Raw genomic sequence first — 26,177 nt, 5'->3', positions numbered from 1 at the left:
GATTAGTAAAAGCAGATCATTTTCGATTTTGTATTGATTCTTCTAAAAACTCCCTGAAGGCCCCTTCCATAAATCAATTTTAAATTTATGTGAATTCTCCTTAGAATTTCCATGCAATTAACCTCAGAAATTTCATAAATTTTTGCTCAGAATAATCTTGGACTTCTTCCTTGCATTCAATTGGAAATTCAATTCGTATTCTCCTTGGAATTCCCATAGTATTTACTTAGAATTCTCAAAACAAAAATCCGTTACAGAATAACTTTGAAACTCTTCTTTGAGATTGAACCTTCAAAATTCGATTCCATTGGAATTATAGGAATTTATTTCTAACTCTTTAGAATTTTCTTGGAATTTCAGTATTAATTTTGAATTGAGGGGGTTAGAGGGAAAGGGGTGACTTTGATTGATTCTCTTCATCGACTTTCTCTTTCGTTGATAATTCAGCAGCAAACACATTCCTTGATTCGTGTGCCATTCTGGATGCTAGATGAGAACCTCCTTTGTTAAACTATGTGGCCGAAATAGCGTAAATTGGTTTATAAAGCTGTGACTATCAAAAGAGAAAGTCGATTAAGAGAATAGATCAAAGTCACTCACACCCCTTTCCTTCTAACCTCTTCAATTTTTATTAGAATTGGACCTAGAATCCCCATCAAATTATCATAGAATTCTGCTCAGAACTCTCGTTAAATGCACTCTCAATTATATTGGAAATATTTCCAAAATTGTTTCGGAGCTGAATTTTGCGTCTCTAATAATTTAAACAATAATCAAAAGCGACGCTCGTATGTGTTAAGCCAAGTTTAACTATACATATAAAGGGTGATACGGTCAAAATTTGGTCAAGGGAAAACGCGTGTAAATCGGTGAAATCGTTTATTTAAAAAATCAAATTAAATTTCTTTTTCAAGTTCAATTAGTATAAAATTCAGGAAAAATATTCAGTTAGGCTTCCGCTTTTCCAAATCCGAATTGCCGGGCCTTACGCTTGACCCCTGCCATCAGATTTTGTACAGCCACCTTGTCCACCTTCTTCGCCGCAGAAAGCCAGTTTGCCTTGAACTGCTGCTCGCCCTTAGCAGTTTTTTTGGTCTTCTTTAGGTTCCGCTTGACAATAGCCCAGTATTTCTCAATTGGGCGGAGCTCTGGCGTGTTGGGACGGTTCTTGTCCTTGGGAACCACCTGCACGTTGTTGGCGGCGTACCACTCCATGGCCTTTTTACCGTAATGGCAAGATGCCAAATCCGGCCAAAACAGTACGGAACAACCGTGTTTCTTCAGGAAAGGCAGCAGACGTTTATTCAAACACTCTTTCACGTAAATTTCTTGGTTGACAGTCCCGGAAGCTATGAAAATGCTGCTTTTCAAGCCACAGGTACAGATGGTTTGCCAAACCAGATATTTCTTTGCGAACTTTGACAGTTTCATGTGCTTGAAAACATCTGCTACCTTTCCCCTTCCTTTTGCCGTATAAAACTCCTGTCCCGGAAGCTGCTTGCTTTGACGTAGGTTTCGTCGTCCATTACCACGCAGTCAAACTTCGTCAGCATCGTCGTGTACAGCCTCCGGGATCGCGCTTTGGCCGTCGTATTTTGTTTATCATCGCGATTTGGAGTCACTACCTTCTTGTAAGTCGATAGTCCGGCTCGTTTTTTGGCTCGATGCACGGTTGTAGACGATACACCCAGCTTATTTGCGGCATCTCGGAGAGAAAGGTTAGGGTTTCGCTTGAAACTACCGGCAACTCTCTTTGTCGTCTCAGCGGCTTCCGGTTTTCGATTTCCCCCCGATCCAGACTTCCTGGCTGTCGACAAACGTTCCCCAAACACTTTAATTACATTTGTAACGGTTGATTTGGCAACTTTTAGCGATTTTGCCAACTTTGCGTGCGAGTAGCTCGGATTTTCGCGATGCGCGAGCAAAATTTTGATACGCTGCTCTTCTTGCTTGGACGGCATTTTGACAACTGAAGAGTGAATTCCAAAATCAAAATAGGAGCAACATTCTACACACACACACCTTCAAAATGAGGGGTGTTCAGGTTTTTTAAATGCAAAATTGAAAGAAATACGTCAAGTTGATATTGACCAAATTTTGACCGTATCACCCTTTATGAAGAAATCAGTCCTCAGAGCACTTAATTTTACATGAGACTTTCGTAGTCTGTACTTTGGTATTCTCCTCTGATATATCTTGGTGTCATCCCTAGAATCCTTTAAAATTCTCTTAACATTTACTTTGGATTTTTTAAAGTTCTGAATCATCCATTGAAAATCGATCACATACCTTTGGAAAGTTTTCAAGGTTTACAATTTATTTTCTGGGAAAAGAGGCATCGGAGAAAATGATTTTTAATCGAAATTGATGGCATTTCTCTGCCTCAGCTCAGTCGGTAAAGACGTAGCTACAAAGCAAGACCATACTGGAGGTGGCTGGGTTCAATTCCCGGTCCGGTCAAGGAATTTTTCGGATTGGAAAATTTCTCGACTTCCGTGGGCATAGAAGTATGATTGGACTTGCCACACAATTATACCAATTCAAAAATGGTAGCTCTCAATTGATAACTGTGGAAGTGCATCTAGAACACTAAGTTGAGAGCACGCAATAAGCTAATGTGCGATATGCAATAAGCTTGAAACGCGAAGAAGAAGAAGAAGGCATTTCCCAATAGTTTTCCTGGTGTTCTAAAGTTTTGCGGTTCACTGGTCATCCTGGTTAAAATTTTAAATTTAAGAGATATGTATATTTTGTTAAAACTACTGTAAACTGTCTCAGTGCCAAGTACTCAATTTAAACATGTTGTTGATGTTTTTAAATTTAACTCTATTTTAGTAGTGAAAAAGTGACTTTAGTGACTATTTTTAGGGAAATTGTGACTTTAGTGACTTTTTGGTGTAAAAGGTGGCTTTTTAGTGACTGGCTTCAAAATAGTGACCAAGTCACTAAAAAGTGACCTGCTACCATTAAAGGAACGCTTTGAAGGATTCCGAGGAAATTCTTAGGGGAGTTTCAAGCGAATTCTGAAGAGAATTCCAAGGTACGAGAAGCGTTCCAAGGGTATTTTCTTGTGAGTTTAAAGACCATCCCATGAATAACATGATAAGAATTCCAATTATAATTCCAACAGTAATGAATAAAAAAAAAAAGATTGTTGCTTTTAAATAAACCATTTGGAAAAGTAACACTTAAGTTTATAAAGTTGAAATCTGCATAGCTCACGGCGATTTAAGAAATTTATTTTTCTCATAACTTTATAATAAGTTGGTGCAAAAGAAATACATCACCAGTTAGAATAAACTAGTACAGTCATAAACAATCAAACAAAAACTTATAATTTAAGTGACCATACATTAAGGTCCCGGGTTCTCCCGATTACTTTAAAAATTCTCGATTATTTCCCGGTTTTCCTGGTTCGCCGGGCACCCTGGCTAGACGATGTTAGTGTTCATACATTTTTTGCACTTATATAAATCTAGATGTCTGCGATAAACTAGTTTGGTTCCAAATTTTTGAGAACCTATTTTTTTCCAAGAATTCTCATACTTAAAAGATACGACTTCGTTCATTTCTTACAATTTCAAAAATCTTGAATGCAGACTTATTGGCTGCATTTGACCATAGCCTCACCCTGCGTAAATCAGTTATGTTCCTTTTATAAACATCATGAGCCATTGCATTCCATCCGATGCTACGAGAGATCCAACTTCCATCTTCAAAACGAAACGTAGGTAATTAACACCATCAATAAATTTTCCAACAGCGCATGCAGATGCCCAATCGACTCACAAGCAGCTCCGCATCAACGGTCGTGGATGGCTTTTCCCCACAATAGCGGTACCGGTCACACGACGCGAAACATCCGCAAGATCTCCGCCGCAAAGAGGCGAAAAACGTGTAGCCCACAAAAGCACAGTTTAGTCCACCGTTGTTGCTCGCTGCACGATGTAGCGCAACGGAGAACAGTTTAGTGCACGATAAAAACAACTCAGCCTCATGATCATCATCACCACCACCGTGTCAGATGTAATAAACAGAAGGAAAGGATCTGCAGAGTCCGATAACCTTGGAATTGACGAGGTGCCTAACAAGCGTGAGAAGAAGAACCGGCGATTCAAATATTACCTCCATAGATAGTAATTGCTCGGTAGGACAAGAAGAGATAGCACCGGTTCAGCTCGGCGAGAACCTCTCCAAAAAAGGAGCCAAGTGAAGAGGAATGACCGCGACGACGCTTGCAGCACCTGGAAATAGCAGTAGTAGACAGCCAGACTACTTCGTTGGATCGAGTGGAATTCCTCGGCTGGTAGGAGTAACAAATCGCAGAGTGCCGCGACCTGTTGCTGTTGATTCGGGAAGAAACATGAATCGAAATTCATCGGTGCCGGTCGGTACTGACCCAGTCAAATTGAACAAATGTTTGTTCAACCTAACGGTTCGAAATCGGGGAAGCACCGGTGCGCGGAGCGGTAGCAAAACCGAAAGTGATATAGCGATAAGAAACCAATATAGTAATAAATCAAATTCGTCCACTAGTGGTAGTAATAAGAATAATAACAGCAATTCAACGGGTACAGCATTATCGGTGCCTAACGCGAGTTTGGCATCATCAACATCATCAACAGTGATAACAACAGGATTAAGTAATAACCGGAGGAATTCAGTTACGTCATCACATAGCCCGTCGACGTCGTCGTTCATTCCTATGAGTAGAAATTTTAGTCATAATCTCGGTAACTGCAATAGGATTAACAGTGCCGTCGTCCATGGAAGGTCGCACTCAACGCTGCTAAGCGGTCGACAACGGAGGAATGTCGCTGAGATGGGCGATTCCAATCGTTTTGATGACAACGATTGCGGGAACGGCATGATGAGACAGTGCAGGTGAGTAACGATTGATGAGATGATCCAGCTGCTGGGTAACGCTGTCGGTGAGGCGTGCTTTTTTGTTCCGGGGTATTTCATCATTTGACATGAAGAATTAGAGACAATTTATAAGCGTTTTGCTATGCTGCCATGGGCTAATATAGTCCATTCTTCATTGCTTGTATTATGCGATTTCATTATGCATTTTCACTTTAAGTCAAAAAATCTAAAAAGATGACACTAGATGAAAACTTTCTACTAAAATATGATGTAAGATTTCACATTAGCATTAAATCGAAATGGTTTATTAAAATGTTGGCTAACATGGAATTTAACATTTGTGATTTTTTCCCCTCCACTCCTCCCTAGTTGGTACCGATAGACCTGATTATTTTTCAAATCGTATGTTTTTCACACAAACAAATACCACTCGTGCTTTTATAATGTATGAATTCAGTTTTAAAATTGCATGCTTGAGTTTATTTTTAGAATTAAAATGCAAATGATCAATTCTGGGGTAAAGTTAATCATGCAGATTGTGATGCAATGCAATGTTCAAAAGTTAGCATTTTTACTTGATTCGTGTTCGCAGACGAAGAATCTGGTGTTAAAATGTCAACAAAAATTGCTGCTACCGGAAAACATACATTTGCGACGCAGCAAATATGGTGATGCAAATTGATTGCCTGAAATCGCAATAGCGCCCTGGACTAACTCCCTCGAAATCTCGAAGTGGCAGTGCAAGTGCCTATGATATGTGGACGCTGGATCGTATCACCTTAAAATACGCCTAAATGTAGGCTATGAACATCAGTTTTTCACTAACAATAATGTTTATGATACGAAATCTGATTTCAGATTCGATTAATTATTAAGTTAAATAAGTAATTTTACCGGATTCATTACCAGAATAAATACTGATTCTGATAAGATATTTAAGAACAGTGGAAAATTGCGTATTTTAAAACTTCCACAAAATTGTACATTTAGATTGATAGAATGCATCGTTTGTTATGCGAAACGTTTCAAAAGTATTATTTTAAACTACTTAACGAAATACTTAACAAATTATCCTACAACAATATCACGTAAAACGATTGTTGAAAATTGAAAATTGAATGCTGTAGTGATCAACTTCACCCCATTTTACGGTACCTAGAATATCGAGTTTGACTGTACCTATTTAGAAAATTCATAACTGTTAGGTCAATAAGTCAAATAACTCCAAATACCAAATACCAATTTTCCCCATTCTCCCAGCTGCAACATGCTAATTAAACCTAACCAACCGAATCATCGTTCACCATGCAAAGCGGATCGTTACATTTAATAAAGTTAGTAAACCTCAATCAAAAGGGTTGTACCAGTCGTCAGCGCAACTAAAGCAGCAGCTGACAATGAGCCAACCGTTTGCTAATCGGTCTGAAATTGGTTATGATGGATCGATCAATTGGTTGGCTGGTTGGCTGGCGATCCGCACCTGGTTTGGCTGACCAACAAGCGGCCATAGTCGCGAGTGGCGAGCAGCGAGACAGCAACGCTGAAACAATACAATTGAAGTCACGCATTGCTAATGAGGTTGTTGAATGCTCCTCGTTCGGTTGTTGTGATCAAGTGGACTCAGGACGCAAGCGTTTGGTTAAACGTTACTTCACTCAATTTGGTCATTTTGTATTTGTAGTTTCTTCCAAAAGGTTGCCGATCGTGGCGAAATCGCGTTTGTTTGACATCATTGGCTGAATTCTCTCAGTCACGCTGAATTGATTTATGACCGTGTACTGAAATAATTATCTAAATTATGAATAGTCTTATCAAAATGTAAATATTTCGCCGTGTTTAAGCCAAAGTTGCCAGTCTTATCTAAACATGTAGAACCCAATTATTCTGTTGCTTTGTTATCAGCTAACATGTACCTATCGTAGATTCATCCATTAGCAAATTGCAACGAAGAAGGAAGGGAGGAACACCTTGGTATAGCTGACTCACAGCATGAGGAGAGGGCATTGTAACGAAGTCGCCCCGATTGAATGCAAATCAATCTTAATTTGGGAAGCCACTCGAGTGGAAATGCCATAATTGAGCGCCTCTTCATCGCGTTGACTCGGGGTAAATGGAGCAGCACGCGAACGACATCTCAACTTTTAGCTGCCTGGCACGACAAAAACTAGACACGCAATGATCCGGTTACGGCTGTTGCTCTAACCTAGGCATGTGCGAGATGAGCCAAGCGCACAAAGCGTATGGATTTGCACGCATCGCATCGTAGCGAGATCTCATCAATCGGATCGATTGATAGGATACACGTGGTGGCATGGCGTGACGTGGATGAACCTCTACCCGGTTGCGTTGAAACAAAGGCAAACGAGCTTGCTGAATGGAATGGAATGTACCAACTGATGGTAAACCAATAATTAACGATCTACATACCTATTAGGGTGGTTCAAAATATCGATTTTGCTGCACCAGGGTTAATCGATTTCAAATCAGGTCCTGATAATTTTCCCAAAATTTGAGTTCATTTTGATGCGAACTCACTGCATGCTCCATCCAAGAAAAGGCAAAAAAAAAATCCAGGCTACTATGTCATAAATGCAAAATCCAGTGTTGCCCTGAAATCAGTCGACTAATTAATTTGAAGTCTAATCAAAAAGTGGGCTTCAACAAAGTTGCAGCTGATAAAATTTAGAATAGACAGAAAACTTTTCCGTAGATGTCTACAGCGAAGGGCTAGAATCTTGAAAACAAAAAGTTCACTTTTCCCATAGTAATTCTCATATATAAACTTTAAAGGGGCAATGCAGTATTTAAATTTTAAAAGAATTAACAGAACCTGATTTATAATCGATTGAGCTTGGTGGAGCAAAATCGATATTTTGAACCATCCTAATACTTATACTGTGCTGAGAAAGGCTTTCAGCGAGGACTAGAGACTGGTTCGAGATGAAGAAGCATTTGGGAAACATCTGTTTATCTTCAGGAATTTGAGAACGGGAGATGATGCATTGACGATTGTGATTATTTTAATAGGCATTGTTGTCAAAGAATAGAAACCGCGATTGCGATTTGCACTTGGCTATTTGGATGAAACTTGTTATTGCGTAGTTTACGCCACACAAAAAAATGAACACAGACCAGAAATTTGCAAAATTTACATCTTTGAAACAGTTGTAACAGTTGATTATATAGTAATTATTTGGCTCTAGACTAGTCATATTGGGTTCCACCAATATGGCTTATAGAAGCTATAACCAGGGCGACTATTCAGCGCCGCACCATTCAATTCGTTTCCCTATCCACATTCTACGGTAAAGCAAGGAAAGAGCTAACAAAAACACTCGGTAGATCACGGAGAGGCAACTCACACCACTTGCCTCCACTCACTTTCTCGGAGAGCCAACAACCACCATGAGTCAAAAAATTCACTGGACTAGAAGAGTGAATGAGCATTGGAGGCAGTAATTTCCATTTCATTTAAATATTCATTAACATTACATAGCAGCCAAACGTCCAAAATAGTGCAAAGTAGTAGCAGCTTTAGAACAGTATTGGCAAGTTGCACTATCAGACTCTATGAAAGTTTAAGATGTTTAATATTTAAATATTATGACCAGTGCGAAAATATTACTGTGTACTTATTTTAAGTGCAGGAGTCTAGTGAGGTGCAATATTTCGGTTATGAGGAAATTCCAGGGGGTAGGTCACTCCGCACACCAATCTTGGGTCATCTTTTTTGTCAGTGTGTCGCAGGTATACCGAGCAAGCTTCGATTGTTTGTAAAAAACCCATCCCGGCAACCCGGTATTTCTGATACCTTCAATGTTTTGGTTTGAAATCGCAATGATAAATCGGTCTAATGGTAACCAAGGAGGAATCCAATGTCTAAAAAAAATATAACAATGAAATACTACCGCCGTCGGACCTATTTGAAGAAAAAATGCTCCCATAAATTGTTATGTGTTATATGATGTGGTTACTATCCCATGGAAACTGATCGGACCCGCCTCTACATGTATCTGATCGGTTGTAGATGATGCTCAAATTGAGGATGACGCGGGAAGTGGCGGGTGTGCGATATTTTGCTTGTTTTCATAGGATAATAAAGGTCCTGTGTATTAGGGTTTTATAATGCCCTCAAAGGCAGACCAGAAACCTAGCCTTCCGTGATGTGAAAAGCAACGGTCTATCAGCGGCCGCAAAGAGTTGGAACCGGTGGGGAATATTGTTTGAGACCGAATATAGAGGATGATGAATATGACTTCTGTAGTTTGTTTTCTGTGAGTTGCAGCATTATTTGAATTAAGGGTACTAATGGAGTCTGATTAAGTGCCTCTTTATCTCGAGCCCAAGCTAGAACCTACATTTCGGATTTAAATCTATAAGTGAACCGAGAAGTTAGCTGCTGGTCTGAGTTCCTCTGGATGTTCCTGAATATACAGTTAAACATCACGTAATGTTGTGAACAATTTAAATGACAGTTTTCCAGCAGTGTTGCCATATTATTTACCCGAATCTAATGCCTACGATAGAGTCGGTGTATAATGAGTCACGCCAAGAGTGAAGCCAAGTCTACCTATTGAACTGTCAAAGCGGCTACCTATCGTGCAAAGTAAATAAACATTACGATGCTATGAAAGTTTCACGAAAGGTATTGCAATAAAATATAAAATATAATCGAACAAATGAGCATAAACACGCAGTGAGCGTTAAATTGTCATGGGATACGCTCGGTAATGATTAGTAATGAGAATTTCTACTTTTTTTTGTAAAGATAATTTGACAAAATCACTGATATAATGATTTACTACAGCCGCAGTATTTTTTCTCTCGCTAGAAGTCATTTGAAGTTGTTGTAGAAGTCCTCTGTTGCCAAGTGAAAAGAATTGGAATCTTTCGAAAACCGTGATGCGAGTTCAACTGTTTTTCTCTTGGCGTGACTCATTATACACCGACTCTAGCCTACGAGATTGTGCCGAAGCACAATTTGCGGAGTCACTTTCCCCATGGGAAATTCTCTCCTTCCCGACAGTGTTGTTGGTTTGTGCAGGAGAGCTTCGGATCGCACGAAAAGGACATTACAAGTTTTGTTTGCAAAGGCTACTTGGCCCTTTTCAACTCTTCAATGCACGACGCGTAAATATTTACATCATTGGCAAATCTAAGGTAATCATGACATTTTGATCTTTGAAAACAATACAAAAAAATAGTCCTACTGCGTCAGAATCTGTCATGATTACGGTATATTAACGCTGTGTGCAAGTTTGAAGAATTGTTGGTCGATGATTTTTAATTAGATGACAGGGTGGCCAGTGAAAATTCCCGGTTTTCCCGGCTCATATCTAAAAAAAATCCGATTTTATTATTTAGTAAACAAACAAAAAAGAGTGGTTGAAATTATTGCCATATCACGTTATTTGCGAGGTCAATTAGAATATTTTTTTTAGATTTGAGTCCTGTTATGATTTTAAAGCACCAAAATTTATAAAGCACCAGAGTCAAGGATTTGTTTTTAAGGTCGCGTAGCCGAACGCTATCGGGCTGAATGGGTCTTTATTTTGAATTTTTTAGGGAGAGATTCAATTATGATTTTTTTTTAGAAGTCTTGAACTTGACACAAAGATCTCAGAGCAAGAAAATGTTTTAAAGACATTGTTATCTGTACTAACAGAAATGCGCAAAAAAAACAAAACTAATAAAATGTTAAGGATTTTGAAGTTTTGAGATTTGTTTAGTCTTAGAATGACAGAGCTTTGTGACGTATAAAAATCTATCCAAGATTAAGAAAAAAAACTGGATTTGAATTTTTTCCAACAATATAGGGCTGAGAAAAATACTCACAATGTAGGATTCCCAGATTTGGAAAAAAAATATACACTACCGATCATAAGTTATTATTATTATTATTTAGCTTTATTAAGGAGGCTTTCAGCCTTGGGCTGGTTCGCCTCCAAGATCATAAGTTTAAGGACACCTCAAAAAACCATACAAATATGTTTTGTTCAATTTTCGATCTCCAAAAGTTATTTGAATGGTTACCATTCAGTATAGCATAAGGGAAGGTCCATTAATTATGTCACCCCCCTCCACCCCTTTGTCACATTTTTTATATGGACCTTAATTGTTTTTTGTAAGGCTCGTCACAGTTTCCAAAACCCCCCTCCCCCCTAAAAGTGTGACATAATTAATGGACGATCCCTAAGTGTTCTACTACTACTTTTATTTCAAAATTTGGCCAACCAAATTCTGAGAAAATCAGTCACGATTCTTCAGAGTAAATTTTGAAAAATATTGTAACTTTTTGTGAACTTGTAGCACACAAAATTTAAAAATTAAATTGAACAATTTGCCTACGCGGAAAGTTCCATTCAATACCTTTCAAATGATTTAAAGAGAACGAAAATTGGACGTAATATGACAGAGATATGAACATAACAAATTTGTCATGTTTTTTTTTGGTGGTGTCCTTAAACTTATGCTCGGGAGTGTATAGTCCCTGGAAAATTAGAAAAATGTCCAGGGCTCTACTAATTTGTAGTTTGTTTTTATAGAATTTCAAAAATTCCAAAGAAATTATGAATTATATCTACCAAATTCTAAGAAGCATTCCGTCTCGCACGCTGAGCCGGTCAAGTCGCATCGGTCTCGTTGTACGACACTAGTTTTTGAGTTTTTGAGTTTTTCCCCACGCGAGGGTTTTTTCTCGCCAAAGTTAGTTGGCATAGTGTTAAGACAACTAGTGCGCGAGTGAGGAAGCCGTTAATCATACGCCGAGCGCTTTGATTACGGTCCAGCTTTAACATCAACATCTGTAAAATCATCACCACTATCGGCCCATTGATAGCAACAACGAAAGCACGTTAAATTGCCTACCGAGGCGAAAGAGGCATACCAGCTGCAAGGCTATCGACCCAACAGCCGTTGGGGAATACAATAGCATCGCACCAGTCATCTGCCGCCTCAGTGCAATAGGTATACCGTGTCGCTTTGTTTTCACCAGTATCGCATCTCCCCGCATGGTCCAGTATTAGATTAGGCTGGGTCATAATTAGGGTGATCCAAAATCTTGTAAATAGTACATATCTATAATTTTTTTTTTTCTTGATTTTTTTTTCTCGTACTATTTTTAAGTAGAGTATAGTTAGGGTGATCCAATTTTTTTTTTTCAGTATATATATATATTTTTTTTCTATTTTTTTTTTCTTGGTTTTTTTTTTTGTTTCTTTCATATTACTCTTTAGTAGAGTAAAACTATATCAATTTTTTTTTTTTTTTTTTGTTTATTTTTGCATTTTTGTTTTTCTATTTTTGATATTATTTGAAATTACTGTAATTATTTGTAAAATATTTACCAAAAACACCATTGCGGCGATATTTAACCGCAATGGATGAAAATGATAAAGGCGAGGGATGGTCGCTTTCCATCTCAGACGACGAAACTCTTGATTCCACCTCACACGAAAGTCTCGAGGAAGTTGTGGAAATGGAAACCCTTGACGTTCCAGTTGACTCGCTCTCCAGCAAAAATACTGGAGCATATCCCAAGAAAAGATATCGCCCACAACCCTCTCCCCCACCATCTCCTCCTCGTCCACCTGCACCCCCCACACCATTGCCCCCGAAAACCTCTGCGCTCCCCCGCCTAAAGGCTTACCCAGAAGCCTCGAAAGGCCCATGGGTTGTTTTTTTCCGGCCCAAACAAAAACCTTTGAACATTCCGAGGATCTCTAAGGATCTAACAACACATTTTTCGGCCGTTACCGATATTTTCAAGGTAACACCAATAAAACTGCGCGTTACCGTTGATGACCGGAAGCAGGCTAACCAAATTGTTGCGTGCGAGCTTTTTTCATTGGAATACCGAGTCTACATACCCAGTAGTGAGGTAGAAATTGAAGGAGTGGTCACCGAAGCGAGTTTGACTAGTGATGATTTCTTGGATCCCGATTCCTTCGGAATCTTTAAAAACCGTGCCCTGCCGAAGGTGAAGATATTGGACTGCCTTCAAATGCAGTCAGTATCCGTAGTAGGCTCCAAAAAAACGTATTCCTTGTCAAACTCGTTTCGTGTGACCTTTTCGGGTTCAGCGTTACCTCACTACGTCGCTATTGGCAAGGTTCGGCTGCCTGTACGTCTGTTTGTACCTCGGGTAATGAACTGCTCGAAATGTAAACAACTTGGTCATACACCGGACTACTGCTCGAACAAACCACGCTGCGATCAGTGTGGCGAGCAACATCAAGAGGGCCCTTGCGGTGCTCCTCCAAAATGCGTGTACTGCAAGGAAAGCCTGCATACCCTGACTGACTGCCCGAGGTACAAACAGCAGGGAGAAAAACTTAAGCGGTCTCTGCAAGCTCGCTCCAAGAGAACACTAGCAGAACTCTTGAAGAATACCGCTTCATCTTCCCAGACCACACCAAAAAACAGTAACACGTTTTCCATTTTGCCAGTTGATGATCTAGACTCTGACTCAGAGGGCGGTGAGGGTAGTCCGTTTGTCTTTAAAGGCAATACGAGAAAACGAGCAAAAAAACACACCACCGAAAAGCCTCGTAAGGCCACTCGTACGGACCACCCTCCCACCTTGGAAAAATCAAGAGGTAACGGAAATGCACCGAAACCCATTCCACCGGGTTTTCAACCTTGTAATTATGACAAGAACTTTCCGTCACTTCCAGGATCATCTAAAACCCCAGATGTCCCAGTTTTTCTGCCAGAAAAGCAGCTGAATAATCAGCAAGAACATGCCCCCATGTTCACGTTTTCTGGTATTGTGGATAGCTTCTTCAGTATATTCAATATCTCTGACTCAACGAGGAGCATTATTAATTTAGTGCTGCCAATGGTGAAAAATCTTTTGAAGCAACTAGCTTCTAGGTGGTCCTTCCTTGCATCGATCATATCCTTTGATGGATAATTCTCCGAATGAGGTCGGGGATACGATCTCTGTTCTTCAGTGGAACTGTAGAAGTCTAATGCCAAAACTTGACACATTTAAATTTTTAGTTAACAACTCACTTTCTGATGCATTTGCCCTTTGTGAAACATGGCTCTCTTCAGACAACGATCTTGCTTTCCACGATTTCAACATTATACGCCTTGACCGCGCAGATTCGTATGGAGGGGTGCTTCTGGGGATCAACAAGCTCCATTCCTTCTATAGAATCGATCTGCCTTCAGTGACAGGCATTGAAGTAGTTGCATGTCAGGTTAATATTCGAGGTAAATGCCTCAGTATTGCCTCAGTATATCTTCCACCGAAAACCGCGATCTCTCGTCAAAGTTTCGCGGATATCTGCACGGCTATGCCGGAGCCACGGTTGATCTTGGGAGATTTTAACTCTCACGGTACAGGCTGGGGGGAACTGTACGACGACAACCGCTCAACCTTGATATACGACATGTGCGACTTCTTCAAAATGACAATTCTAAACACCGGGGAAGCAACACGAGTAGCCAAACCTCCAGCAAAAATAAGCAGATTAGACCTCTCACTTTGTTCGAGTTCACTATCGTTGGATTGCTCGTGGAAAGTAATTCAAGATCCCTACGGTAGTGACCATTTGCCAATCAAAATTTCTATTACCAATGGTTCATCTTCTACTCGCTCGGTCGACATCGCGTACGATCTTACGAAAAACATTGACTGGCGAAAATTCGCATCCGCGGTTCTTGATGCCAGTCAATCGGTTGACGTACTTCCTCCGCTGGACGAGTACTCCTTTCTCGCGCGTGTCATCATCGATTGTGCGCTGCGAGCACAGACGAAACGTGTTCCGGGTGTTTCCGTCCGCAAGCGACCTCCCACCCCGTGGTGGGATAAGGATTGCACCGACGCGAACAGCGAGAAGTCCGCCGCGTTTAAACGCTTCCGCAAACACGGTAAGGTCGGGGATTTCGAGCGGTACACCGACCTCGAGAAAACTTTCAAGGGCTTGATTAAAGCCAAGAAACGCGGTTACTGGCGTCGGTTCGTCGATGGTTTGTCGCGAGAGACTTCCATGAGAACACTCTGGAATGTCGGCAGGAGAATGCGAAACGCGTCATCACCGGTCAACGAAGACAAGGAGTACTCGGACAGATGGATTTTCAGCTTCGCGCGGAAAGTTTGCCCGGATTCGGTACCGGTTCAAACCAACGTTCGTGATCGTCCGTCGGGTAATAACGAAGTAGATTCCCCGTTTTCGATGGTGGAATTCTCACTTACTCTCCTTTCATGTAACAACTCAGCTCCAGGAATGGATAGAATCAAGTTCAACTTGCTCAAAAATCTCCCAGACGTCACGAAGAGACGCTTGTTGAACTTATTCAATCAATTTTTGGAGCACAACATTGTTTCGGATGATTGGAGGGAAGTAAGAGTTATCGCCATTCGAAAACCCGGTAAACCCGCGTCGGATTATAACTCGTACCGTCCCATCGCGATGCTGTCCTGTATACGGAAATTGTTGGAGAAAATGATTCTTTTTCGTCTAGACAAATGGGTCGAGTCGAATGGTTTACTTTCAGATACGCAATTTGGATTTCGGAGAGGCAAAGGAACGAGCGACTGTCTTGCGTTGCTTTCAACTGAAATTCAACTGGCCTATGCGCAAAAACAGCAAATGGGTTCAGTTTTCTTGGACATTAAGGGGGCTTTTGATTCTGTTTGTATCGATGTCCTTTCGGATAAACTCCACGATAGTGGGCTTTCACCAATTATGAACAACTATTTGAGCAACTTGTTGTCTGAGAAATATATGAGCTTTTCTCATGGAAACTCGACAACTTCACGAATTAGTTACATGGGTCTCCCCCAGGGCTCATGTTTAAGCCCCCTTCTTTATAATTTTTATGTCAAAGACATTGATGGTTGTCTTGATGAAAATTGCTCGCTTAGGCAGCTTGCAGATGACGGGGTTGTGTCCGTTATAGGGCCAAGTGCACCGGACCTGCAAGGACCATTGCAAGATACCTTAGACAATTTGTCTACTTGGGCAATGAAGCTGGGTATCGAATTCTCTCCGGAGAAAACTGAGTTGGTTGTTTTTTCTAGGAAGCATCATCCTGCACAGTTACAGCTTCAACTAAAGGGTAGAACAATCACTCAAAGTATATCTTTCAAGTATTTAGGTGTCTGGTTCGATTCCAAAAGCACGTGGGGAAAACATATTGCGTATGTGAAACAAAAATGCCAACAAAGAATCAATTTTCTTCGTACAATTACCGGAACTTGGTGGGGAGCACACCCGGAAGATCTGATCAGGTTGTATCGAACAACCATCTTGTCGGTTCTAGAGTACGGTAGCTTCTGTTTTCAATCCGCGGCGAAAACACATATCCTGAAGCTGCAACGGGTTCAATACCGTTGCCTCCGAATCGCGCTTGGCTGTATGCACTCGACGCATACGATGAGCCTCGAAGTACTCGCGGGTGTTCTCCCACTGACAGATCGTTTCGCGGAACTGTCCTTCCGGTTTCTTATCCGTTGTGAAGTAATGAACCCATTGGTAATAGAAAATTTTGAGAAGCTGCTCGACAGAAATCCTCAAACAAGATTCATGAGTCTCTATTACGAGTACATGACGCTGGAGATTGGCCCTTCTTCATTCAATTCCTCTCGTGTTTGCCTCCAAGACTTTTATAGTTCCTCTGTAAATTTTGATCTGACCATGTTGCAAGAAATCCGTGGAATACCAGATCACCATCGGTCGATGGTTGTTCCCTTAATTTTTGCAAACAAGTACCACCATGTTAGTAACAATAAGAGTTTTTTCACAGATGGGTCAACTATAAACGCTTCCACTGGATTTGGAGTATTCAACGAATTTCATAGCGCCTCATATCAACTGCAAAAACCCTGTTTCGTATACGTTGCGGAACTAGCAGCCATATTTTACGCAGTAGAGCAAATTGCCTCACTACCATCTGATCACTATTTTATTTTTACTGATAGCCTTAGCTCGTTGGAGGCTATTCGATCAATGAGGCCGATGAAGCACTCCTCGTATTTCCTGACCGAAATCCGAGCTAAATTGAGTACTTTATCTAACTGCTCCTATACTATCACCTTAGTTTGGGTCCCATCTCATTGCTCAATTCCGGGTAATGAGAAAGCGGACTCGCTAGCTAAGGTGGGCGCTATGGAAGGCGATATTTTTGATCGACAAATCGCCTTTGCGGAATTATTTTCAATTACCCGTCAGCACGTCCTCACCAACTGGCAACAAAAATGGAATGAGAGTGATCTGGGAAGATGGTTACATTCTATTCTCCCACAGGTGTCGAACAAGCCATGGTTCAAAGGATTGGACATGAGCCGTGACTTTATACGTGTCATGTCAAGGCTCATGTCCAATCACTACTCGTTAGACTCGCATTTCTTCCGAATCGGGCTCGCAGGCAGCAATTTGTGCGCATGTGGTAGTGGCTATCACGATATCGACCACGTACTTTGGTCATGCACCCTACATTGTGTTGCTAGATCCGAGTTATCCGCATCCCTCAGGGCCCGAGGAAAACAACCTATGCGGCCCGTTAGAGACATCTTGGCGAGCCGAGATCTCGATTATTTTAATTTAATTTATGTGTTTTTAAAACGGATCGATCTGAGGATTTAGTAGTTAGTGTCATCTTGTGTTCTCTCAAGTTGCTAGGTCTCCATCGGTGTACCCCCATGTTTGTTTTTTTCTCCAGTATGTCGCTTAGTTCTAGATCAAGAGCACATTGCTCTAAAAAACATTGTGTTCTCAATCCCTACCCTGCCACCCGTTTGTTACAATTTGTTACCCCTAACCTCGAGAAAGCCGCGAGTAATCGGCCCCCGCTTTACTAACGTTAGTTTTAAGTAATTTTGTACCCAAACGATGAATATCGGCTCCGCAAAGCTACGGCAAATGAGCCTGGAAAAATAAACGCATTATAATAAAAAAAAAAAAAAAATTCTAAGAAGAAGCTCTGACAAGAATCCAAAATTAATTCTGAGATTAACCCTTCCCCGCCAATACATTTTAAAAACCAGTATCTCTGGAGTGTCTTGAGATATTGACCTAGATTTTCTTTCCGATAATAGGAGAACTATAGTACATACTATGTTACACAATAGTTTTACAAAATTAGGTTGTAATTTCAGAAAGTTATAGCACACAATGTCACAAAGGCATGGTACTTCAGAGTAACCATGGGTTATGTTAAGGAAAGAGTTAAGTCCTGAGGAATCTTAGAAGAATTCTGGCGCAACATATTAAAAGGACCTATCAATTTTTGTTCACGCGAGAATTACGAGCTGTGAGGAGACATCAAGGAGAATTCCTAGATGATTCTGAGGAGAATGTTATGGGGATTGTGAGGAGAATAGGAGGTGAATTTAATGAAGAATATCAAAAGAAATATAAGCAGAATTTAAAGAGTTTTCTGAATGAAGCGCTTTTTGAGTTTGTTGATTTATTTCCTTTTAATTCCGTTATAATTGCTTATCTTTTGCCAAGTACTCAATACCACTGATGAAATCTTCAAGTAGTGGACGAAATACGCGTATCTGTCAACAGATAAGCAATTATATCGGAATTAAAAGGAAATAAATCAACAAACTCAAAAAGTTTTTCATGAAGGGATTCCGTTAAGAGGTTCGACAAAATTAAAAGATTGAGTTTTCTGAAGATAATTTCAAAGGAATACTAAATGAGATTCAGAAGAGAACTTCAAGGAAGGTCCGGGAAAAATACCAAAGGAATCGTGCTCTGAGTTTGATAAAAAAAATGCTGGAGAAATTAAATGAAATTCTTAAGAAAATTCAGCACAACATTCCAAGATATTCTGAGCAGAATTCAAAACGATTGCTGAGAAGAGTTTTACTTTTTCTTTTACTTAAGGGAGAAGAGTTTTGCGTAAGCTCAAATAAAAATGTTGAAAAGAATTTCAAAGATTTAAGATAATTAAGAGCTAAGCAATTTTTCAGCTGAAGAAGCATATTTTTGCTTGAATAAGCTCAAGCTCTTACTCAACATTCAATGCTTGTTGGAATATGTTAAGGCCCCAGTCTGTCATTGCGCGGAGCGGCAGCGGCAGCGGAAAAGCCCGATCTGAGTAAGCCTACTTGTCGGATTGAAAAATAGTTAGGATCAAATCGACTTCGATTAGGCATCCTTATGTCATTTGTGACAACTGTTAAACTTTCCGTTTCCGTCCCCCTTCCGCCTACATCGCGTTTAGACATTTAAGCTTTATTGGTTTTCCCGATTTTCTCGTCGAATTCCCGGCTCATTCCCGGTTTCTCGTGTACTTTTCAAATTTCCGGATATTTCCCGGTTATCCCGGTTTGCTGACCACCCTGAGATGAGGAAGCCGTGGTAGCCAGGCCGAGGTTACCAGGGGTAATTTTTTCAACAATTGAAAAATTATATGACCTTCTCAATTGAGACAATGCTGCAGACAATTTACAATGAGTTTGAAGCGACCTTTTAGAACAAATCACCAGACGGACTAAAACAAACCTATTTTTAAACTTTAAACTATTAAAAATTTAAGTTTAATATTTGCCTAACACAAGGTGGTAACTGAATTTCCATTTCAAATTTCATGTTTTCCCGCTTTTCCTGAACAATGATTCGAAAATTTCCCGGATTTATAAACCATATTGGGAGGGTTGTGGTCTTTGGGTACCACAACCACGTTGTTCGCATCGTACCACTCGATTGCCTTTTTCCCATAGTGGCAGCTCGCCAAGTCCGGCCAGAACAGCATTAACATCTATTATGTTGCTTTAGGAATGGTAGCAGCCGCTGTTTCAGGCACTCCTGGACGTAGATCTCTTGATTGATGGTTCTCGTAGTAATGAAAATGCCGCTTTTTAGACCACACGTGCATATGGCCTGCCAGACGAGATATTTTTTCGGGAACTTCGATAGTTTGATGATTTTGAAAATATCAGCCACCACCCCTTTTCCTGATGCGGTATAAAACTCCTGTCCCAGAAGCTGCTTGAAATCTGCCTTCACATAAGTTTCGTCGTCCATGACGACACAGTCGAACTTTGTGAGCAGATTCGTATACAGCTTTCGGGACCGCTGCTTTGCCGACGTGTTTTGTTTGTAATCTCGGTTCACCTTCTTAAACGTCGACAACCCGGCTCGTTTCTTGGCCCGCTGCACAGTAGTATGAGAGACATTGAGCTTGCCAGTGACGTCCCGGATGGAGAGGTTAGGATTCCGCTTATATTTCACCGCCACCTTCTTCGTCGTCGCTGCCACGTCCGGATTACGGTTGCCGCAGCTTCCAGGCTTCCTGGCGGTCGACAGACGCTCCCCGAACACTTTTAAAACGTTTGTTACGGTCGATTTGGCCACATCCAGAAATTTTGCCAACTTGGCGTGTGAGAACGTCGGATACTCTTGTTTCAGGTCGAACAAAATGATTAATTTTGATCTGCTTAAATTTATAAACGATGACGATGGATTTATTAAAACATGTGAAATTCAGAAATTATTGCAACAAGATTATTTTCCTGGTGGCTTTTCCAAATTCCCGACATTTTCCCGGTTTTCCTGGATCACTTGCCACCCTGTTAAAAACCTAAAGACACGCACTTCAAAGTACATTCTTAGCAGAACCAGGAAATAGTTTAGTAGTTCTTTTCATTCTAGATTCTAGACCGAAAAAAAACAATTAGAAACAGGGTTGCTACGACTCACTTCGCTATTAAAAATGTTTTTGGTTGCCGAAAACAGTCAATGGGTGCCGAAGCCACCATTTACCCTAGATGAACTAGCCTATGGCTAAAAATCTCTTAAATAAAGATTTAAAAAAAACAAAAAAAAAATCATTTACCCTATTTTAATGTATAATTTTGGACCAGTTTCTTATTTAGCAAGTTTTGATTCATAATTTATTATCATCGTTGAATATTAACCACCCGTCCATACAAATGTCGACCATTTATGAAATTAATCGGTCACAGATCAAGCGCACCACTTAAGAGCAAATATCAATTGATCTTGACAGCGAAACACCCGATCAAGGTCGCGCCTTCCTTCTTTCGATCGCATATGACCGCAACAAACAATATATACCTATCACTGAGCGAATAAGATCCAATCGCCCACTCCCGTAAAGCCGATATGTTCTTAGCACTTCATTTAATATCTTTTCCCTACGCAGCATTCGATAGAAAGTATCTTGGTGCACACTAATCCAGTTCAATAAATGTTTTTGATCCGACTTTTTTTTTTCCAATCTCACGCCTCTTACAACAGCTCCCACGACTTATTATTGCCAAAGGTTTTGGTTACGTGCACGAGTGTGCCGCGCAAACGCGCCAAATTGAGTCCATAAATTGTTACTAATTGCAATCTTTTCCCTCCTTTCTTTGCCACTTTTCGTTACAGATTTACGGTAGCAGTACGGAAGGCCCCCTCATCAACAGTGGACAATCGACTCAACTATCAACGAAAGTACGACCGAACCATCTTCGGTTACAACCGGTTGGAGCAGTTCGTTCTACCACCGTTGCAAATTTGACCGCCACCCATCAGCAATAAAAGACTTAACATGGAATGTATGCTAGAATAAAATCAGAAAGCGTTACGAGTTTCACTTACCGAAAGAGATTATCCGAAATCAGCAGGGTTTCGATGGCTTGCGCTTCAGCTGCCTTAATCACGTGCTTCTTGCCGTAGAATGCTTTGGCCGGTTCGCACTGGAGCGTGCCGTAGAACTGCTCGAGGGCTTTGACCTCGCCGGCTGCCTTGGTGTCGGACATCTTGGCCACCACAGCCGGGTCCTGTAGGATTTCTGCCAAGTAGTCCAACCGTTAGAAAGTAGGTTTGTTTATTTTTCAAATGGTCGAAGTTACCTTTCAACGAGTGCTTGAAACCGGAGGATGAATGAATCAGCATGAATTTACCTTTGTTCTCTAGTAGCACCTGGAATGGGACAGATTTTGGAATTGTGCAATTAGTAACATCGTTTTATTAGTGAAAATACTTCTTATCTCAAACTCAAATTTAAAACATTTTTCATTTGTACGACTTACACGTTAAAACAAGAAGTTCTAACTACAGTTGTTAACGGTCAGTTTGGTCAGTGACGTTTGACGAAAACCACTAAAAAGAATCCTATCGCATCTTTTAACTTTACTTCTCTTTTTTTTTAATCATGCATGGACAATAGACTGGTGCAAAATTTGACATGTTCAGACGGTTCTAAATTGGGTTCTGATCAGCCTTCCAAAATTTGAAGTTATTTAGTAAGAAACTGATTAGGCACAAACCATTTGATATTTATATAGAAATTACTATGGGAATCCAACTTTTTTGTTAGTATACATCTATCAATTCACCATTTTCTCTGTTATAGAAAATGATAACTGCACTTATAGGTTTTTGTTAAAAAGCACTTTTCGATAAAAAATGAAAGGAACAAAAGTTATTGATGATTCAAGTCGCTGGTGATGCTTGGTCATGCCATAAGATTATCAATCTTTTAAACAATTAAACAAGTATTTAATATGACGTTTGACTGAAAAACGGTCTTGTGCAAAGTTGTAGCTGAGAAAGAATTCCCATAAAAATAGTTATAGAACTTTTTGACAGTTGACAGTTTGTTTTTCCCATAGTAATTTCCATATAAACATGAGATGGTTTGTGCCTAGCTAGTTTCTTAAAAAATGAGTTCTAATGATGGGAGGCTAATCAGGATCAGATTTAAAACCGTTTGAGTACTGCAAAGCGAAAATTTCAAATTTTGAATTATTCTGAACAAACAGCAACAGGACAGGGTTCCATTAATTTCCTCGACTCCTTGTGCACTAACTAAGCTGATTCTCTACATCACCCTCCTCTAATTGTCACTGTTGAGGACAAACTCGTGCGTGATTTCGACGATTATCCTGCTACGGTTTCTTATGACTTCCGTGAAGCTGATCACTGTAGCATCATAGATGTATTGTCTAGCATGGTATGGGAGAACATCCTTGATCCAGATGACGTTGAGGCTGCAGCGCAAACCTTTTTACATGTCTTGGCATATGTCATTGACAGACACGTCCCGAAAAGAACTCACCACAAAGTGTCTCACCCTCCCTGGCAGACGACAGAGCTACGTAGGTTAAAGTCAACCAAGAGAGCAGCATTGAGAAGATTTACGAAGTATCGCACGCTTCATCTGAGACTTCATTATGTGAGGCTGAATCACATGTAACAGCGAGTCAGTCATGAATACTTTTCAAGTTTCCAACGAGGCATCCAGCGCAAGCTACACCCGAAAACCTTTTGGGTGAACGAGCAACGCAGGGAATCCGGCCTCCCATCGTCAATGGAATTCAACGGAGAAGTTGCTGCCACCGTTCAGGATATATGCCGCCTTTCTTCCGACAAGTTTGCCAGTGTATTCACTAATGAGATACTAACTGACGACCATATTAACCTGGCGGCCAGGAACGTTCCAGTAAATGATCAAACGCTGGGTGCAATTGATGTTAATGCTGAGATGATTTCCAAGGCCGTGACTCTACTCAAGTCATCCTTCAATCCTGGACCTGATGGAGTTCCAACTGTATTTTTGAAGAGACAGCTAGTTAATTTCGCTTCTTCACCTGTTCCGAATTTCTCTCTCCAGTGGCATATTTCCATCCTGCTGAAAATTTGCGCACATGTTTCCCTTCCACAAAAAGGAAGGAAACGAGCTGTGGATAACTATCGAGGAATTACATCGTTAAGTGCCACTTCGAAGCTATTCGAGCTAGTTATTATGGAACTGTTGCTGTCCCATTGCAAGCAATATTTGAGTGCTGATCAACATGGGTTTACTGTCGGCCGCTCTACAACCACCAATCTGCTGTGTCTCACTTCGTATATAACCGAAAGCATGTCGGATCGGGTTCAAACGGACGTTATTTATTCAGACCTATCCGCAGCATTCGACAAGTTGTACCATGCTATTGCGATTGCTAAACTCGGCAGGCTCGGTGTATGCGGTAATCTTCTGAGTTGGTTTCGATCATATCTTACCGGTCGCCAACTAAAGGTTGCCATAGGAGATTGCAGATCAGCTAGCTTCATCGCCGTCGTTGATGTGTGTACTGTACTTCAACGACGTGACGCTACAAGAAATCACAACGACGTGACGCTACAAGAAATCACCTACACTGAAACAAGGACCATAGTTTGGAATACTATTTTGCAGAAAACACTTATTTTCAGTATAACCACGCTTATTAAAGTTGAATCTACTATGAATTCAGTATATTTGACTATAAATGTTAACAAATTTACTATGATTCTGGCAAAACTTCTATGCTTGCTCAAAATGCATAGTAATTTTGATTGAAATAATCGTAAAATTAATTGAAATTGTTTTCTGCAAAAATCTATTGGTGACGGTATTTAATTTAAACCAGCAATATAGTATTATTTCCAATGGATTTTGTGTCAGTGTAAAGAAATAAATCAACATTAAGAATAGGGTGCACAATTCCACACCTATGTGTACGACTTCCTCACATACACAATGCAGCACCTAACTGACAGCATTTCGAGCACAGGTTATTCTGAGTTATCGACCCTAAGAGAGCTTAACGACGTGTTCGGGGTATCATCCAAACTATTTGTGGGATAGTTTACCCATCCGGGATACAGCTCGTTTATGGTATTTGTTTATAAGGGGATAGAACCAATTGGGTACTTCAAATCGTCAATCAATAACGTGTAGCCCATAAACGACTTTCAAATAACCTTCTACATTGGTCCAACAGCACCTAAAAACAATATCAAGTAATCGTCCTACTCACCTTGTTATCAGTTTTAACAGCCTGTTCAAACATGTACTGGAAAAACTGATCTTTCACAAATCCTGGCGACGCAATCAGCACGCATTTGACCACATCAAAGTTGACGTGCCGGATGATTCCCTGAATGACCGCATCGTAAAATTTCGCCAGTCCCTTCTCGTGCTGTTGAACATATCCCTTACGTTTGCGGGGGATCGACACATCGATCTTGCTGCGAACCAGCGTCATACTGGCGGTAATGAGACACACATGAGCCAGCCCGTCCTGCATGATCACGGCAGCCACGTCGGCACTCTGCGTAACGTCACACGCCATCTCAACCCGTTCCAAGGCAATTGAGTCCCACTCCCGTTTGGTAAGTGCAAACTTGCGATTCAGCTCCAAATCCAGCGTGTGGTACGCTCCCATCTAAAAAAAATCATATTTAGATATAAATGATGAATATGTCACCAAGGGTTTTGCTACATTACCCCGAATGCTATTATGCCTTCTTTTGGTGGCGTTCTGGGAAGTCACATTAGAGCTAACGGCATTCGGGGTAATTTTACACAATCACCACAAGACCACCGTTAAACTCACCTTAACGAACTGATTTTCTTCAATGTTACGACCCTTCAAGCGAAGCACCTGTGCCTGGGTATCGAAATCTATTGACTCAACGCGGATTGTGAGAGTTGTTCGTACCCGACTGCTGGACGAAGAACCAGTAGAGGTTTCATTTTGAACCTAAATGCAAAACATGATCTTAATTCTATTTCTCAACCCTAGCGCAAAGCAACCAGAATTACCTTCCGAATAGTACTGCTTCGGACTTGATCTTTTTCTGATATCAGATTGTATGCGTGCCACATGTCTTCCGGTTCCTCGGGGATCAGTACCACGCTTCTGGAAACGAAAACGGTTTAAGAAAAAAAGAACAAAAGTTTCATAATCACGGACACCTGCCGCGATAGATACTTACCCGACACCGGCCTTGTCAATGTTTTTGTGAACCAACTTCATTTTCCCCTCGTGAAAGTTGTACTATTTTGACGATGACAATAACGATTACAGCACTACGAAAATGACGGATAATCCTCTTATGGTCACACAAAACGGTACACGGTACGGTCAAGTCGGTAGTACTCGATCATGGTTTCGACAGTTTGGAGGAATTACGGAAGCATCCGAAATGTTCAGAAGGAAATTCACAACGAGCAATCGGGGCGACGAGCCACTATTCTCAACATAATCGCGAAAAGTCAAGAATCCACGTTAATGTTGACGTTATTGTTTTTCTGTTTTTTTTTTCGTGGAATGTCAAAGTCAGGGGTTCGGTTCGGGACGTCGAACTATAATGTGAAATATTTCACGGAAATGTACAGAACGTTTTTAAATGGACCTAACGAATCTCCCGTTTTGAGATGGTACGCCCTCTGTTCCATTTTTGAAACGGATTTTCTCAGCTTTTTGCCCACACAACAGATTTAAATTGCTGAAAATTAGTAAATTTTTGCTGATTTTAGACTTGATGAAAGTTCAGCAAACATTCCAGCTACTGATACTTCCACCT

The 26,177-nt window shown here is 40.6% G+C and overlaps 2 protein-coding genes across 2 annotated transcripts in view; one reads left to right on the top strand and one right to left on the bottom strand.

The window, feature by feature from the left end:
• The window catches only part of LOC135714592 (uncharacterized protein DDB_G0283357-like), a 36,778-nt gene extending 15,383 nt beyond the window's left edge, over positions 1–21,395 (top strand). Inside the window, exons 2-3 of the mRNA XM_065237976.1 lie at positions 3,764–4,884; positions 21,225–21,395. Coding sequence (XP_065094048.1) covers positions 4,220–4,884; positions 21,225–21,357 — 798 coding nt within the window. The 5' untranslated portion in view covers positions 3,764–4,219 and the 3' untranslated portion in view covers positions 21,358–21,395. The remainder of the gene's footprint in view (positions 1–3,763; positions 4,885–21,224) is intronic.
• Positions 1–25,884, bottom strand: part of pelo (protein pelota) — a 68,465-nt gene extending 42,581 nt beyond the window's left edge. Inside the window, exons 1-6 of the mRNA XM_065237975.1 lie at positions 25,587–25,884; positions 25,414–25,510; positions 25,205–25,351; positions 24,626–25,033; positions 21,692–21,761; positions 21,438–21,630 (exon numbers count right to left, since the gene is read on the bottom strand). Coding sequence (XP_065094047.1) covers positions 21,438–21,630; positions 21,692–21,761; positions 24,626–25,033; positions 25,205–25,351; positions 25,414–25,510; positions 25,587–25,627 — 956 coding nt within the window. The 5' untranslated portion in view covers positions 25,628–25,884. The remainder of the gene's footprint in view (positions 1–21,437; positions 21,631–21,691; positions 21,762–24,625; positions 25,034–25,204; positions 25,352–25,413; positions 25,511–25,586) is intronic.
• Positions 25,885–26,177: the final 293 nt, after the last annotated feature.

Source organism: Ochlerotatus camptorhynchus, unplaced genomic scaffold (genome assembly GCF_037179485.1).
Source record: "Ochlerotatus camptorhynchus isolate MF236.1 unplaced genomic scaffold, CSIRO-AGI_Acam_v1.1 ptg000667l, whole genome shotgun sequence".
In the NCBI taxonomy this organism is placed as follows: Eukaryota; Metazoa; Arthropoda; class Insecta; order Diptera; family Culicidae; genus Ochlerotatus; species Ochlerotatus camptorhynchus.
The sequence above is the reverse complement of the archived record's forward strand: the minus strand, read 5'-3'. Positions and strand labels throughout refer to the sequence as shown.